General features: G+C 33.5%; 1 protein-coding gene, 1 non-coding gene and 1 pseudogene across 2 annotated transcripts; 1 reads left to right on the top strand and 2 right to left on the bottom strand.

The window, feature by feature from the left end:
* The window catches only part of LOC121236695, a 58,476-nt pseudogene that overhangs the window by 20,342 nt on the left and 24,769 nt on the right, over positions 1–13,365 (bottom strand).
* On the bottom strand, positions 3,462–5,044 carry LOC121267227. Its single transcript, XM_041171077.1, has 2 exons — positions 4,333–5,044; positions 3,462–3,597 (listed from the first exon to the last, which is right to left on the bottom strand). The coding sequence occupies exons 1-2, from the start codon at positions 4,793–4,795 to the stop codon at positions 3,563–3,565; spliced, it is 498 nt and encodes a 165-aa protein (XP_041027011.1). The 5' UTR covers positions 4,796–5,044; the 3' UTR covers positions 3,462–3,562.
* Positions 5,219–5,325, top strand: LOC121243800. The gene has a single exon (XR_005936290.1). It is a non-coding gene; the product is annotated as a small nucleolar RNA R71 (small nucleolar RNA).

Here is a 13,365-nt window from a genome sequence, read left to right as displayed (position 1 = left end):
TGAGCTGCTAAGACTTATCATAAGGTCTAGTGTTGAACTTAAACCTAAACCAATGGGAATTAGTGTAGCCCAAGATTGCAACTATCTGATCTTAAGTAGAGGAGTGTGAAAATAGTAACTTGGCAGCAAAAAAAAAAAAAAATTCAGACCCCACAATTATAAATCGTGAGAGACTAATGGTAGAAGACTCTCCTTACTCCCAACTAAAAATGAGCAGTGTCTTCACTGCAAATCATGAATAAAACAAGGCATGAAAGAAAATAGGGCCGAAGGAAAATACCTGAGATGGCTGAAGGGATCATGAACATAAAAATGAAACCAGAAAAAAAAAAAAGCAGTGCTGAACCTGAAAAGATATACTGAAGAGAAATAAAAAGGAAAGAACAAAACATAGAAGTGAAACAAATAAAAGCAGAAAAAAAAATTAAAGCAAAACAAAAAAATGAGCTAATGATCATGAGAATAAGTGGGATCTTCCAAAAGAATTGAAGTATCCTCATGTGAAAGTTTTGCCAAAAAATGTTTAAGTCGTTGGCCATTGACTTTGAAAGTATTTCCATTTTGAGGATTAGTAATATCAACAGTTTCATATGGAAACATAGCCTTAACTACATAAGGACCACTCCACCTCGATCTTAATTTGCCTGGAAATAGATGGAGGCGAGAATTGTAAAGTAAGACTTGTTCATTGGGCTCAAAATTCTTTTTCTGGATGTGCTTGTCATGTAACACCTTCATGCGCTCCTTTGACAATTTAGAATTGTAATATGCATCTCGCCTAAGCTCATTCAATTCAGAAATCTGAAATTTCCTCACAGAACCAGCATGGTCAATGGAAAAATTAAATTGTTTAACAGCCCAATATGCCTTATGTTCAAGCTCAACGGGAAGATGACATGCTTTTCCATATACCAACGTAAGAGAGGTTTTAAAGGATGTCTTATAAGCCCAAAGTGCATCAGTCAGCCTTAAAGACAAATATTTTTTGTTGGGTTGACTGTTTTTTCTAAGATATGCTTAAGTTCCCTATTAGCTAATTCAGCTTGCCCATTCGTTTGAGGGTGATATGGAGTGGAAACCTTATGGTGTATACCATATTTTTTTATGAGGGCAGCAAAGGGTTTGTTGCAAAAATGGGTTCCATTATCACTAATGATAGCTCTAGGCATGTCAAATCTAGTAAAAATGTTTTCTTTCAAGAACTTAAGCACAACCTTATGGTCATTTGTTTTACATGGGATGGCTTCAACCCACTTAGAAACATAATCAACAGCCACGAGGATATACAAATAACCAAACGAAGATGGAAATGGTCCCATAAAATCAATCCCCCAACAATAAAAAATCTCAATGACCAAAATGGGTTGTAAAGGCATCATGTTTCTCTTAGTGACTGTGCCTAGTTTTTCACATGGTTCACAAGTTTTGCAAAAACTATACGCATCCTTAAACATATGGGGCAATAAAACCTACTTTGTAAAATTTTTGCAACAGTTTTATGTGCAGAAAAAATGTCCTCCACAAGCCTCATTATGACAAAAAGAAAGAACAACTTGTATTTCATGATCAGGCACACATTTCCTTATGATTTGGTTAGAATAATATTTAAACAAATAAAGATCATCATAGAAGAATGACTTTACCTCATGCTTGAATTTTCGTATGTCTTGAGCATTCTAATGGGGTGGAGTTTGTCCTGTCACCAAAAAATTAACTATGTCAGCAAACCAAGATAAATTTTCTACTGATATTAATTGTTCATCAAGAAAAAAGTCAAGGATAGGGACAGTGTGCTCATTTTCAGCAAATGTAAGCCGAGACAAGTGGTCGGCGACTACGTTTTCAGCACCCTTCTTGTCTTTGATGATAAGGTCGAATTCTTGGAGAAGAAGAATCTATCGGATTAAACGTGGTTTAACATCCTTCTTCGACAATAAGTACTTTAACACTGCATGGTCAGTGAAAACAACCACAGGAGAACCAAGAATATAAGTTCGAAACTTGTCTAACGCAAAAACTACAGCAAGCAATTCCTTTTCTGTGGTAGAATAATTTCTTTGGGCTCCATTTAGAGTTCTACTTGCATAAGAAATGACATGTGGGAACTTATTTCTACGCTGTCGAAGAACAGCTCCTATGGCTACATCGCTAGCATCACACATTATCTCCAAAGGAATAGATCAAACAGGAGGTTGCATGATAGGGGCTGTAGTGAGCAAAAATTTCAGCTTGTCAAAAACATTTTGACAAGAGGAGGTCCATTCAAAGGCAACATCATGCATAAGTAATTCACACAAGGGTTTAGAAATAGAACTAAAATTTTGAATGAATCTCCTATAAAACCCAGCATGCCCAAGAAATGATCTGATTTCTTTTACTGTTTTGGGTATAGGAAGCTTGGAGATATGCTCGATCTTAGCTTTATCAACCTTAATACCTCGTGATGAGACTATGTGACCAAGAACTATGCCTTGTTGAACCATGAAATGACACTTTTCCCAATTGAGAAGCAAATGCTTCTCTTCACACTTGACTAAAACATCTTGTAACTTAGTCAAACATGCATCAAAAGAACTACCAAACACTGAAAAATCATCCTTGAATACTTTCAAAGAATTTTTAATCATGTCGCTGAAAATACTAAGCATACATCTTTGGAAAGTAGCTGGTGCATTACATAGTCCAAAAGGCATTCTTCTGAATGCAAAAGTGCCAAACGGGCAAGTAAAAGTTGTTTTCTCTTGATCTTCAAGTATTATTTCTTTTTGGTAAAAATTAGAAAATCCACCAAAAATGCAATAGAAATCATGGCCAGCAACTTTTTCTAACACTTGATCAAGAAATGGCAAAGGGAAATGATCTTTCCTAGTGGCGGCATTCAACTTCCTATAATCTATACACATTCGCCAACCAATAGAAATCCTAGTAGGAATCAGTTCATCTTTCTCATTTTTCACAATGGTAAACCCAAATGTTTTTGGGATTACATGAATGGGACTTACCCACTTGCTGTCTGCAATAGGGTAGACGATCCCCACATCAAGTATTTTCAAAACCTCTATTTTTACTACCTCTTTCATGGTAGGATTTAGTCTCATTTGCATCTCCCTAGAGACTTTAGCATTTTCTTCTAAGTAAATCATATGAGTGCACACAAGAGGGTTATACCTTTTATATCTGCGATTGTCCACCCAATAGCACCTTTGTGTTGCTTTAAAACTCCCATTAGTCTCCCTTCTTGATCATGAGTGAGTTGGGCTGAAATCACCACTGGGAATGTGCTGTCCGAACCCAGAAATCATATTTTTGGTCATTCGACAATAGCTTCAGCTCTAGTGTTGGGATTTCATTTGCTGAAGACTTCAAACTTACTGTCAATGGTGGGAGCTGCTCAATTTTTGGCCTCCATTTAGTCTCAAATTTATTTTCTACATTAAAAGCGGGAGAAACATCAAGGGGGTATCATCAGTGATGAGATCACAAATATTTTCTAACTCAAACAGCAGGTTAGTGGGCTGGTATGCCAAATAAGCCTCTTCCTCAAGGATGCTTTCCAACAAATTTACTTCTTGTACATCTTCCAAGTCTTAAGGTTGCCTACAAATATTAAAAATGTTTAGTTCAAGGGTCAAGTTCCCAAAACTCAGCTTTAAAACACCACTCCTACAATATATTAATGCATTTGAAGTAGCAAGAAAAGGTCTCCCAAGAATCACAGGTGCTTGAAAAGAAGATTTTGGTGTCAAGTGAACATCCAACACAACAAAATCTACGGGGTAAAACAATTTATCCACTTGAACTAAGACATCCTCAACAACCCCTCTTGGCATTTTAATAGACATTTTCGCTAGTTGTAAAATGATAGGAGCTGGTTTTAATTCCTCTAAACCAAGTTGCTCATAAACATTATAAGGCAGTAAATTCACACTTGAACCTAGATCTAACAATGCTTGACCAATTTTTGAACTTCCTATAACTCAAGCAATTGTTGGTGAACCGGGGTCTTTATATTTGGTGGGGTATTACTTTGAATTATGGCACTGATCTGCTCAGTAAGAAAAGCTTTCTTTTGCACATTTAATTTTCTTTTAACCGTACACAAATCTTTTAGAAACTTAGCATATGTAGGAATTTGTTGAATAGCATCCAACAAAGGGATGTTAATCCTAACTTGCTTGAGTATTTCTAAAATTTCAAATTGGTGTTTGTCTTTGTGCAGAGGAACCAATCTTTAAGGAAAAGGAGTAGGTACAGGACATGAAATCTTTTCAGTTTCACTTTATTCAAACTCACCCTTTTCAGCCTCATTTTGTACAGGTTTAGTGGCCTAACTAGTCTTGTCTGAACCTTGAGCTGGAATGTTCACCACCCTACCATTTCTCAAAGTAGTGACTGCCTTCACTTGCCTAACATTTGAACTCTCAACCGCTCCTTGAGGTGGCTGACTTTGTGGATTGGGTTGAGGTTGTGCAGGAAATTTTCCTTTTTCTTGAGAGCTCCATGCCATAGTCATCTTTGTAAGTGTGCTCTGAATGTCATTTATCGCTTGAGAGTTTTGACTGTTGATTGTTGTTTGACCTTGCATAAACTGCTGCAAGGTGTTTGACAATTGTTGTACCATCTCCTCAAGTCCTTTCATTTGCATTGTAGGTGCTTGAATTGTGAGTTGAGAGGGTCCCGAAGCCAAGGCTGCTGGATCTACTTGCTGGTCATTCCTCCACCCAAAATTTGGGTGGTTTCTCCATCCTGAATTGTAAGAATTAGAGTAAGAACCAGAATACGGTTTATGTATCATATTTACAGCATTAGATTGGTCCTACAACACCTCTTTGAATGCGGGGATCGTGGGACACTCATTAGTTGAATGCCCATGATCCTCACATATGCCACACTTCTCAGAATTTTTATGGACAGCATGCACTTCATTCACCTTTTTCAATTCCATGGCTTTCATTTTTCTAGACAACAAGGTTAATTTAGCACGCAAATCATCATCTTCCTTTAAAGTATATTTTTCATGACCAGGCTCAACTTGCCTAGACCTATCATGCACATTAGTTGTGTCCCAAGATTGAGCATTTTTAGGAAGGTAATCAAAATATTCAAATACTTCCTCAGGCTCTTTGACGAAAAATTCTCCATTACATATGGTTTGTACAAATTGGCACATTTTAGGTGTCAAACTTCATAAAAAAAACTTATCACACACCAATTTTCATAACCATGATGAGGAAAAGCATTCAAAAGATCTTTGAACCTTTCCCAACTTTGATAAAAAGTTTCAGAATCTTTTTGGGTAAAGTTCATGATTTGTCTTTTGAGTGCATTTGTCTTATGTATTGGAAAGAATTTCTTAAAAAATTCAGTTTGCATTTCCTGCCATGTGCATATGGTTCTAGGTTTCAATGAATTTAGCCACGTTTTAACCTTATCTTTCAAGGAAAATGGAAACAACTTTAGTCTAACAACCTCTTCAGTGCATGTCCGATCCATGAATGTAGAACAAACCTCTTCAAACTCTTTGATATGAAGGTAAGGGTTCTCAGATTTCATGCCATGAAAATGTGGAATTAATGGAATCATTCCAGGTTTGAAATTAAAGGCATTTGCATTCAAATGTTGGATTATGCATGAGGGTGTGCTAGTTCTGATAGGTTGTAAATAATCTCTAAGTGTCTTGTTCTGATTTACTACTTCCCTATCATGATTCTTATTTTCAGCCATGGTACTATTAGTGTCAGAAGATAACTCAATAGAAAGTGATTATGAGGTAAAAGATGCTTGTGATTCTGTCCTAACCAACCGAGAAGTACGGTCCCTAGTCCAACCAGTCGTACAAACAAGAACAAAAAATAAAAGAATATGCAAGACAAACAGAAGAAAAAAAATAAAGTAAAATAAAATAAAGAAGAATATCACCCAAGCTGTGAAGAGGTTCACAGCACTACAAACGTCTTCTCAACAATTTGAGAATGCTCTGATAAACACCAGTTGTCCCTGATAACGGCGCCAAAAACTTGATGGCTTTCTAAATATGTCTTCCAAGTGCAGAAGCTATCAAAGTAGTACATGGATGAGTTTCATGGTCACTTCCACAGGGACAATAGTATTCATGCTGAGCAAGCATATAATGAAGTGTATTTTGTGTGAGGAGCTTGTTGGTGAAAGGGCTATTTATACAACAAAGAAAAGAAACAAGAAAAAAAATATTTATGTACTGATTTGAAGTGTATTAATGAAGAGTGGTTTGGATCTTTTCTGTATTTTTTGAATAATTTTCTGAATGCTTGTAGACTTAAAAATAGTGGAAATAGAAAGAAATGAGAAAAGAAATTGAATACTAGATAATTGAGTGCAAGTAATGTAGAGATTACAGTAATGTCAAAGCAAGTGACACAATATGTCAAACACTTGGGCTACAAGTGTCTTCAGCCCAGCATTTTATCTCCAGTCTAAAGTATCTATAGAGTGCAAATAAATTTACTATAAAAACTAACCATGAAAAATCTTGAAAATATTACTAAGTTTCTGCTGTGCCTTACGTCAACAGTAGAACAAGAACAAGAGTTTTTGGTTTTGACTTATCTCAACAAAATCAACTTGCAAAACTATAAAATAGATTTTTATCATATCAGAATCACTCTAATAAGTAGTTTAGTGCATGAGAATCCATATCTTGCAGCTCAAGCTGTAAACTTAGCCTAACATCATTCTCTCAAGGAAATAGAAAATAAAACAATTAAACTCAAACTCATAAACGAGTGCTCTGTGCATCACAAAACTGCCAATAAAATTTCAGAATCTCTATTATTAAGGAAATAAAATCATCTCCAACCCCAAAAAACTGCAACCGAAATTTAAATTTTATGAGTTTAATTCGTCACAGAAAATACTGTTCAAACGGTTATTTTGAAGTTCGAATGATTTTCTAAATTCATCGATTTTTTGGGACGAAATTTAAATTTCGTCTCAAAAAAATTTTTCCGTTCGAAAGTGAAAAAATACGTTCGAACAGTAAAATTTGGGGGATAATTACTTTATTATGGCGGGGAAAGTTCAAAAACGTTCGAACGAGAATTTGTTGTGTTCGAACGGAAAATATTTGGTGGTAAATCCTGGCGGGACGGTTTCTAAACCGTTCGAACGGAATATATTTAGTTAGAACATATTCAAGCACCACATTTATACATTCGAGGGTATAATATTAATCTCGGTACGAAACTCAAAATATAAAAAATATATATCATATATACAAATTCATTAATTAATTTTATGTAATTAATTTTAAAATATTTTAATAATTTCTTTTACGTTAAATAAGATTTTTAGTTAAATAAATATTATCAACCACATATATATTAATCAACCAAATAAAGCAAATTATCAAAATGCCATATATATTGTTCATAATTACAACAAAAGAAAATATAAATAAAAGATAAAAACTATTGTGATGCGAGGTCTCTACACACATCCTCGACTGTAGCTAATTGTGTCTCTACCTATGTCAGTCGAGTACTAACTGTGACCTGAGTTGTATTATTGGCATTAATCACTGTACGTAACTCATTAACCTCTGTACTTAACCCAAAGACGGTAGCCATAATCTCTGTACGCAACTCAGACATGGCAGTATGCACTGCAGTATGTACTGCATCAATCACTGCTGATGTGTGTACGCTGATCTCAGCACGCAATATGTCAGCCATCTCCTCGCGAATATATGTGCATGATGTCTCAGCCTGTGTAGATGTCTCACCAGCTGATACTCCAGTATCTCCCGGCTGCGCATCTCTTTGAATCTCAGCCCTGTCAGGAACAGCCCCACGAAAACGAAATCTAGAGTATTCCGTGCTCCGTGATAGGGTGGTGCTGTTGATCGGTGCCATTGGAAATCGGGAACGCTCGGCAGGTTCGGACACAACCCCGGCATGTAGCAAAAATCGAGTGATGAGGATCCCAAACGGAAGTATATCTGTCGTAATGAACCGTGCCTCTGATCGGATTCTCTCAAATATATAACCAACGAGGTCGATCGGGATGCCACGAGCGACCCGTATCATAAATCTCGCTCGATCCATGCCGACCTCCGTCTTGTGCTGCCGTGGGTCAATATTATTGGCAATGATCAAATTCATAATCTTGAAGAAAGAAGATAAATCTGCCTGCCTAATACTCTTGGAGCCATCGTACACTGGAGCATCTGGACCAACAATCAAGTCTCTGACCTCGTGATCAGCAAGTGTATCGATCTCATCTGTGTAATCTAGTCCCTCGTCCTGAGACATAGCTGCATCACCTGAAGGACCAGACTCTCTAGGCGGCAGGTTTGGATAGGCATCAAGAAGCCTAGGAATACCCAGATATACAGCGAGTCCGTCTGCTGAAAATATAACAGGAGCTCCTCGGACACAGATCCTATATGCCCCTCCATCGTCTGGGCTAGCAGCACCGAGCTCTTTATAGAACTCAGTAACGATCTCAATGAAGGAAACGAGCTCCATTCCTACTTCTCGCTGATCTAAGATTGGTGCCCAACCACGATCATTGAATACTGATGGGAGGGAATGACCCTCCCATATAAGAGCGACAAAATCAGACAGTTTTACCTGTAGCTCAAGTAAAACGGTCCGCTCTCGAACTGTTTGGATGGAAGGTTCTCCTGATCTACCACGTTTACGGCCCCGTTAAGACATTATTATGATCCTGAAATTTTAAAAATAAAATATACATTCAAGATTAGTGATAAAATCTAATTACGGCTAAAAGATTTACAAAATTATATACTAATAGAAATTTAATAAATTAATTGATAGAACATATAATCAATTAAACGATGAAAACAATTTAATAAGCTAATAAAATGTTAATGGAATGAATTTAATAATTAGCGTTCGAACGTCTAAATATATGGTCGATCGGACAATTAATAATGTTCGAACGTGTCGATCAAGTTCGAACGTACAGGTTTACCCGTTCGAACGGATTGGTTAATACCGTTCGAACGTAAAACAGATCTAACTTGGCCATGGCTGAGTCAACTTAGTGGCCATGAAAATACTGAAAAATTAATCGATTCCGTGGTTTCTTCGACTAAAAACAAAGTACTCTTCATTTCTAAACATCCTACGATAGATTTATGATGTTCTACGGTAATTATTGATGAAAAAATACAATTTAAAAAAAAAACAAATAAAACCATAAAATTATAAAATAAACGGTAAAATGAGTTTGAAAATACATACCTTTACTTGGGAGGAAAAGTGATTGACGTATGTGCTGATCACGACGTCAGACGGCGGTGAATGTGGTGTGTTCAAACGTTTTCTCACTTTTTCAAACGGTGGGGACGGCGGCGTGAGAAGGAGCTGCCTGCGATAACTTATACGTGCATAACCGTTCGAACGTTAATGGTTAAAGTTCGAACGTTAATATAAAACCGTTCGACCGTTACTATTTCACGTTCGAACAGAAGTTTTGTAAGTTTATTAAAAAATATATTAAATGTATACTATATTTATATTCCTATAAATTGTTATAATATATATACTATTATAGTAGATTATATATACTGTAATATATATGTAATATTATAATATATATTATGATAGTAGAATACTTTAAATGAAAGCATAATAACTTATAAAATATTTTTTTATAGTATAATAGTAATATATCATAATACTTTACTATCAAAGTGTTATATATGAGATATTAATATGTATATAGTACCATATAATAGCATGTAGTGCTATATGGTATGAGTTTATACTTAACTAATATATGTCATATTATATATTCCATTATACTTTACCTACTAAAGTTATATATAATATTATACAACATATATATATAGAGTATAGCTTACTAATATATTATCATCTTATAAATTTCTCTACACTTTATTATGTGACCTTAGTATATTTGAGGCTATATATATGTGAGTATATATTACTAATACATATGATCTTAATAATACATATGATAGTATAGGTCACTACATATATGATAATATATATTACTATATATATATACTATATATTTAGTATAGATTACTATATATATGATAGTATATATTACATTATATATGATAGTATATATAACTAATACATATGATGTTATAGTACTATTCATTTAATGATGAAAAAAGTTATATTTAAACATAAAGGATATGTGTTCGAATGGTACTCGTAAACCGTTCGAACACATATGTTAACGTTTGAACGTAAAAAAACATTCGAACGGACAAGGCAAATGGCGGGAAAACATCCCGCCAAAAACAAGACAGCTGGATTACCGTTCGAACGTAATTTGTTATAGTTCGAACGGATTATTGCAGTGGTGGGAAAATATCCCGCCAATTAAACTATAGTATCATCTAATATGTCTATATATATTAATGTTGTTCTTTTATTCAAAAGGTGTAATGAAAAAAAAATATAAATAAACATTTACAATACCGTTTAAACAGTTAGAAATTAAAGTTCGAACTGTTAATTTTCGAGCGGTAATAAATCAATAACGTTCGAACATACTTTTGTTACGTTCGAACGTGAAAATTAGGAGGGAATTTTCTCCCGCTTAATATTTTCATGTTCGAACGGTTAGTAAATAACCGTTCGAACATGAAATGTTCTTCAAAAACACGACAGAACCTCACAATTCTGTTTCTCTCTTCCTGCTGTCGCTCCGTGTGGTCGCCCGAAGATTACCCCTTCGCATATCAGAGGTATTCTTTCTCAAACTAGCCCTTAAGCTCAAAAAAATTGTTCATCTCACTCCATTATTCTCGGATTATTACTTGTAGGATAGTTTGTGATTATTCTCGGATTATTTCCTTTTCATCTTCAAAAATTTAGGTATTTCTTTTAAAATAGAAATGTATGGTTTGAATTTAATATTTTGCAATGTTAGAAAGTTGTATGCTTTGAGATTGTTGTTTGTGTTTGTTAGAGTTTGGGATTAATGGAGTTTTCGGCGTTGTTGAAGGCGACTGGAATCTGGAATGAATACGTTCGAACGGGTTCGGATTACCGTTCGAACGTATTAATTTTGTTCGAACATAGGTTCTCATAGTTCGAACGGATAATGACATTACATCAATAACGTATACAGAATACGTTAGGTTTGGTATGGTTATAAATTATATGTACTACTAAATCACAAATAATTAGGACCAACTACCATTTAATATTGTTAATTCTAAATAAATAAAATTAATATTCAAATTAAAATACTACTAAATCTTTAAATTAAAATAGAAATAGTTAAGATTTAATAATACTTAAATACTTAAAGATAAATTAATAAGTTTGATATTCAAATTAAAATACTACTAAATCTTTAAATTAAAATATAAATAGTTAAGATTTAATAATACTTAAATACTTAAAGATAAATTAATAAGTTTAATATTCAAATTAAAATACTACTAAATCTTTAAATTAAAATAGAAATAGTTAAGATTTAATAATACTTAAATACTTAAAGATAAATTAATAAGTTTAATATTCAAATTAAAATACTACTAAATCTTTAAATTAAAATATAAATAGTTAAGATTTAATAATACTTAAATACTTAAAGATAAATTAATAAAATTAATATTCAAATTAAAATACTACTAAATCTTTAAATTAAAATATAAATAGTTAAGATTTAATAATACTTAAATACTTAAAGATAAATTAATAAGTTTAATATTCAAATTAAAATACTACTAAATCTTTAAATTAAAATAGAAATAGTTAAGATTTAATAATACTTAAATACTTAAAGATAAATTAATAAGTTTAATATTCAAATTAAAATACTACTAAATCTTTAAATTAAAATAGAAATAGTTAAGATTTAATAATACTTAAATACTTAAAGATAAATTAATAAAATTAATATTCAAATTAAAATACTACTAAATCTTTAAATTAAAATATAAATAGTTAAGATTTAATAATACTTAAATACTTAAAGATAAATTAATAAGTTTAATATTCAAATTAAAATACTACTAAATCTTTAAATTAAAATAGAAATAGTTAAGATTTAATAATACTTAAATACTTAAAGATAAATTAATAAAATTAATATTCAAATTAAAATACTAATAAATCTTTAAATTAAAATATAAATAGTTAAGATTTAATAATACTTAAATACTTAAATATAAATTAATAAAATTAATATTCAAATTAAAATACTACTAAATCTTTAAATTAAAATATAAATAGTTAAGATTTAATAATACCTACTAATTAAGTTTTTGTTGTATTGTTGTATAAATAATATGTTGTTATTGTTTGACATATATTAGTATATTTTACATTGTTTGTTCATCAAAATAAACCTTAGACCCGTTCGAGAATTATCAATCCGGATGCATGCTTGATTGATAACTCTTGAATTGTCCAGAGTGGACAGTTTGGGATTGTAAGATCATTCTCGCAAACTATAGAACTATATCTGTTGTCGTCCAACATTATGATTTTGGTAGATTCATCCATTGTTCTCTGGATATGCAGTTTCGGTGATGGTGCAACGACGTGTTAATCGTCAGTGCACACAACCAAACGAGCATATTTGGAGAACTATGGGGAGATGCTGCCGAAATTTTGTTGGACGTGACAGATAATAGATCATAGGTTGGCGACTATGATCTTACAATACTGAACGGGATAGGACCAACTACCCGGTGAAAGGTGGCATACTCATTAATTGGTACATGATACATAGTTGTTTGCTGATGCATTACAATATTGTTTGTAATGAATATAGTCGGCATGGATAAGAGTTGGATGAGAGTTAGCGATCGATTGGGTCAGAATTACAATGTATATGCTGAAGGTGTTAAGAAATTCTTAGAGTTTGCATTGGGTACATGTGATAGTGATGGGCGTATCAGATGCCCATGCAGAGAATGCAGGAATTTGCGTTCTCATAAGATAGACTTGGTGAGAGAGCATCTGTTTGTCAAAGGTATTGATAAGGGTTATACTGATTGGGTCTTACACGGTGAACCATATCCAACTTCATTTGAAGCTCCACATGAAGAAGAAGAGATCGATGAAGATGTACAACCAGAGATTGTTGGAGATGATTACGATGAGGCTATGGAGGAAATGTTAGGTGACATCGGTGCGGGAATGTTTATGAATGAAGGTGACACGGACACATCAAGCTCAAATGATGGGGGCCATAACACTTTTGCACGCTTGTGGAATGATTCACAGCGTGAGCTATATCCAGGATGCATAAGACATAGTAAGTTGTCGTTTACCGTAAGATTGCTTCACATAAAATCAATGTGTCGATTATCTATTAAGGCAGTCAATATGTTACTTGAGCTGTTTAAAGAGGCACTGCCAACAG

This window comes from Juglans microcarpa x Juglans regia, chromosome 1D (assembly GCF_004785595.1).
Source record: "Juglans microcarpa x Juglans regia isolate MS1-56 chromosome 1D, Jm3101_v1.0, whole genome shotgun sequence".
Taxonomy (NCBI): domain Eukaryota; kingdom Viridiplantae; phylum Streptophyta; class Magnoliopsida; order Fagales; family Juglandaceae; genus Juglans; species Juglans microcarpa x Juglans regia.
This window is presented reverse-complemented; position numbering and strand designations above follow the sequence as displayed.

Excerpts from the sequence above, each read along its gene's own strand:
- LOC121267227 (XM_041171077.1), bottom strand. The coding sequence starts at position 4,795 with ATGATACATAAACCGTATTCTGGTTCTTACTCTAATTCTTACAATTCA. Across the intron at positions 3,598-4,332 it reads TCAAGGTTCAGACAAGACTA|GCAACCTTAAGACTTGGAAG; the intron begins GTTAGGCCACTA and ends TAATATTTGTAG.